This window comes from Castanea sativa, chromosome 8 (genome assembly GCF_040712315.1).
Source record: "Castanea sativa cultivar Marrone di Chiusa Pesio chromosome 8, ASM4071231v1".
Classification (NCBI taxonomy): domain Eukaryota; kingdom Viridiplantae; phylum Streptophyta; class Magnoliopsida; order Fagales; family Fagaceae; genus Castanea; species Castanea sativa.
In genome coordinates this window covers 25,811,167-25,814,808 of record NC_134020.1, presented here as the reverse complement: position 1 = coordinate 25,814,808, position 3,642 = coordinate 25,811,167, and the positions used below count along the sequence as shown (strand labels likewise).

Below are 3,642 nucleotides of genomic sequence, written 5' to 3'. Positions count from 1 at the left end.
TGGCTTCAGGGGAACAATATCTCAAACCTACATCTTAGGGAATACGGTATTTGGCCCTAAAACCCCCCATACCGGCATCAGTATCTACCAGACATTTGAATCTACCCATTTGGTGAAGGTAAGAGTGAAAATTTAGTGAGGGGAAGGATATAATTAATGGTCGAGGACAATGGCTGAGGAGAAATGAGTTAAAATAATTAAGAACTTACGGTAAAGAGGCAGATACTCCTTCGCGAGCTTCTTGAGAGGAAAGAGGTTAGAAAATTTTGAGATTTGATTGATTTCTGGAGTAAGAGGTTAAATTTCAGTTTCCTAGGTGTTTTGGTGTGTGGGAGGCGGCATTGAATGGGACTTATTCCGCCCAAATTTGAGAAAGAATCCAGACCGTTAGATGCGCATCTCACCATTGAACGTGGAGGACAAGGTGTAACTTACAGCCATTAATGCGGGCGTTACGAATTTCGAAGCGTCAGAAATAATTCAAAAGAAGTGAAGTGACTCTTTCACGCGTGGCGGTTCGCGAAGCATGTGGAAATTGGCGTTGGATCAAAACTCCAATTTTCTCTTCGGATGGGGCGAAAAATGAAGTTTTGAGGGGGCTATTGTGGGAGTAGAATGGTCAAAATACGCATTTGGGCCTTGGGCCTGACTTGGTAGTGTGAGCTTGTCTAAGCAGAGCCTTTGAGGCCCACAAGCTAACTCTTGCCAGAAAGGTTGTTGTGGTTGTCCGAGGAGGAGCATCTCCTCGGCTAAATCAGGTGAGGTTCCTAGGACACGTTATGGTGTTGGGAGAGGGAATCCTGGAAGGTCTGTTGGATAAAAATATGTTTCACAGTTATGAAAAGGAGGAGTCTATGAGAAATATCAAGGGAAAATGCTGCTACCACCGCATTAAAGACCCTGCACCTACCTTTCTAGTCGCATTAATGGAGAAATGACATCTGAACAGTATTAATTAGCCTTACAGCTGTTATTTGAGGACTTCCAGAGGGCGGTGAATGGAGGAAAGGATCTGGATCGTTGATTTGTGTTACACGTGGAAGGTAGAGGGAAGAGGAAGAGTGATATAAAAGGAAAGAGAGAAGGAAAGAAAGGGGGGACTTTTCATTTGTATGTTATTATTAAAAGAAAAAAAGGCAATATAAGCTGTCATTGGTTTACGTCCGAGGAGAATATCTATTATTCTTATCCATCGATTGTGTGTATGGTGGCAATCTAGCCCTCTATCTGTTGTCCAATATCCATAAGACCTAGGTTTCAAGCTTACACTCTACAAATTTTTGTTGTATAAGGCTTTTTGGACCTGAGTCCGTCTGGTGATTAGACCGGGTACAAATTGTCCACCTACACTCACCATTCAAAGTAAGAAGAGATGTACACAACTTACTGATCTAACTGACATCATGGAACAAACACGTATTATTGAAAATATAATTTACTAATTAAGCCACATAATTTTGAGAAGAAATTATGCCACATATTAAAGACTATAGTGATTCAAATGACAATTGCGTATTCTCAAAAACAAAATTTGTCTTTTTTTGGGGTTGGGGGTGTTTATGATAATTGGAATTTGGAAGTACAAGCCGCCAAGAGAAATAAAAAAATGTTGATCAGGCATGGAGCTCGATTTTTCTGGCAAAGATAGCTCTTTTTTGAACTTGATCAGTCTTGTTTGGGTGGGTTCACATAGCTCCCAATCCTTACCACGATCCCGTCAATATCACGCACATACCCAACTTTCTGACCCCATTCTTTTTTCTCTGGCTCGCTCACCACCACTGCACCATTTTCCACAGCCCTCTGTTCCAAAAATCAACTGTTACATTTCATTACATTACAAAATATATGCATAGTTGGCCTTCAATGCATGCCTCATCCGCCAGTGACTCAGCCATAAATGATTTTAGCTATATATATATATAGACAAAACTTATTACAGTACTTAACGACCTGATTTTGATGAACATTCTTGTCCATAGACTATAGTTACACGAACAAATACAAAATTGATCGTATTATATAGTTTGTATCTCTTAAACGATCATCAATCGATCTGATTTTTGGTACACAGTTTGTTAGGGAACATGCCATGCAAATACAATTTCATGAACCAAATTACAACCACTAGAGCTATAGTTTCATGCAAATCACACAAACTACTACAACAACCATGCATACCTTGTAGGCAGCATCAACATCTGCGTACGCAAAGCAAACCTCAATCGGCTGTCTCTCGCCTCTGGACCCAGGGGTCTGAACCCTACCGGTTAGATCATCGGTCTCATGTTGGTGCAGCGGAGTGAACGCTATTGTGGTCTGCCCACTTTCAAGCTCACCCCATCTACCAAAAAATTTAATCATCAACCAAACCCATTAACATATTTTGGATCAGTAATCATTATATATATTAGCGGGGTTTAGATTAATTTGGTTCATACCTGATTGATTCGTCTAAGCGACGAACATTGTGGCCAAAGGCTTTGGCATAGAAAGCTACAGATTTGGCAACGTCTTTCACATACACCACCGTGTAGGCAAATGCTGGGCTAACGTTAGACGCCATTGATGTTGTTCTTTTTACCTTTAATTTGCTGAATACCATGCAATAATATTGTTCAACTGGCTGATATGAATATGATGGTACAAATTTGATGTTTGAGCGCTTCTTATTCTGGCGTTTCTCGAGGCTTTTACACGTGGCAAGCGATTGTAGAAGGTGAAATTTACACGTGGACTATGCGTGTTCTGAGAAGGTCATTGATGTCCACCTGGCATCAGTGCACTTGGTCCAAATAGATAGAGCTCAGATTTTCCCGTTACATCCAAAATACGAACAGACTTTAATATAGATTTTTTTTCCCATATACTAATCCTTTTGCTAATTTGCTTATTTAAGTTTTTGCTTGTTTGGATCTTACGTTTTATTTAACAATCAAAGCTTTTTTATTCGAAATTAAATGGTTTGGATTTAGTTAATAACTTATTTGCTTAAAAGTCATTTTCTGTATGAAGTAAAAAAGCTATCTAACTTCCCAAAAAAACATATATACATTAACAAAACAAACTTTTTTTTTTTTTATACAACTAAACAAACTAACCAGTGTAAGAATCTCTCTACATTTAATCCTTATTAATATTATTTTATGTTTAAATTGTTTTTTTTTTATATTTTTTATATTTTTTATATACAAGATAGAATTTCTACTCTAGTCTAATCTAAGTATATATGTATGTGAAGCTCCCTCCTGGAGACTTGAACCCCGGCCCTTACCCCACACCACACAAGCATTTATACTTGCAGAGTGACCACCGCACCAAGGGAGAGCGGTGATTATGTTTAAATTGTTAAACATAGAAGGTGAATGTCTATATTTAAAGCTACAATTTCACATAAAATAAACCACATGAGATTTTTTGTTACATTAAAAACCCCCAAAAGCGGTGAGTTTCAATTAGCTTAACTTTTTTTTATACACAATTAACTTAACTAATAAAGCCTCTAATGGTTGAATATGAGATATAAGGTTCAACCCTTACTTACACTAAAAACTGATTGATGTCTTGGTTGATAATATAAAGCTATCATTGGGAGCAAACGTCATAGGTTGAATGAAAAAAAAAAAAAAACCCAAAGATTAA

The 3,642-nt window shown here is 37.9% G+C and overlaps 1 protein-coding gene across 1 annotated transcript; it reads right to left on the bottom strand.

Moving 5' to 3' along the window:
- Positions 1–1,665: 1,665 nt before the first annotated feature.
- LOC142606975 (uncharacterized) lies at positions 1,666–2,566 on the bottom strand. The gene is made up of 3 exons (XM_075778363.1): positions 2,442–2,566; positions 2,182–2,344; positions 1,666–1,803 (listed from the first exon to the last, which is right to left on the bottom strand). The coding sequence occupies exons 1-3, from the start codon at positions 2,564–2,566 to the stop codon at positions 1,666–1,668; spliced, it is 426 nt and encodes a 141-aa protein (XP_075634478.1).
- Positions 2,567–3,642: the final 1,076 nt, after the last annotated feature.

Coding starts and splice junctions, on each gene's coding strand:
- LOC142606975 (XM_075778363.1), bottom strand. CDS start 2,566: ATGGCGTCTAACGTTAGCCCAGCATTTGCCTACACGGTGGTGTATGTG. Junction 2,345..2,441: donor CGCTTAGACGAATCAATCAG/GTATGAACCAAA, acceptor ATTTTTTGGTAG/ATGGGGTGAGCTTGAAAGTG. Junction 1,804..2,181: donor ATGTTGATGCTGCCTACAAG/GTATGCATGGTT, acceptor TTTTTGGAACAG/AGGGCTGTGGAAAATGGTGC.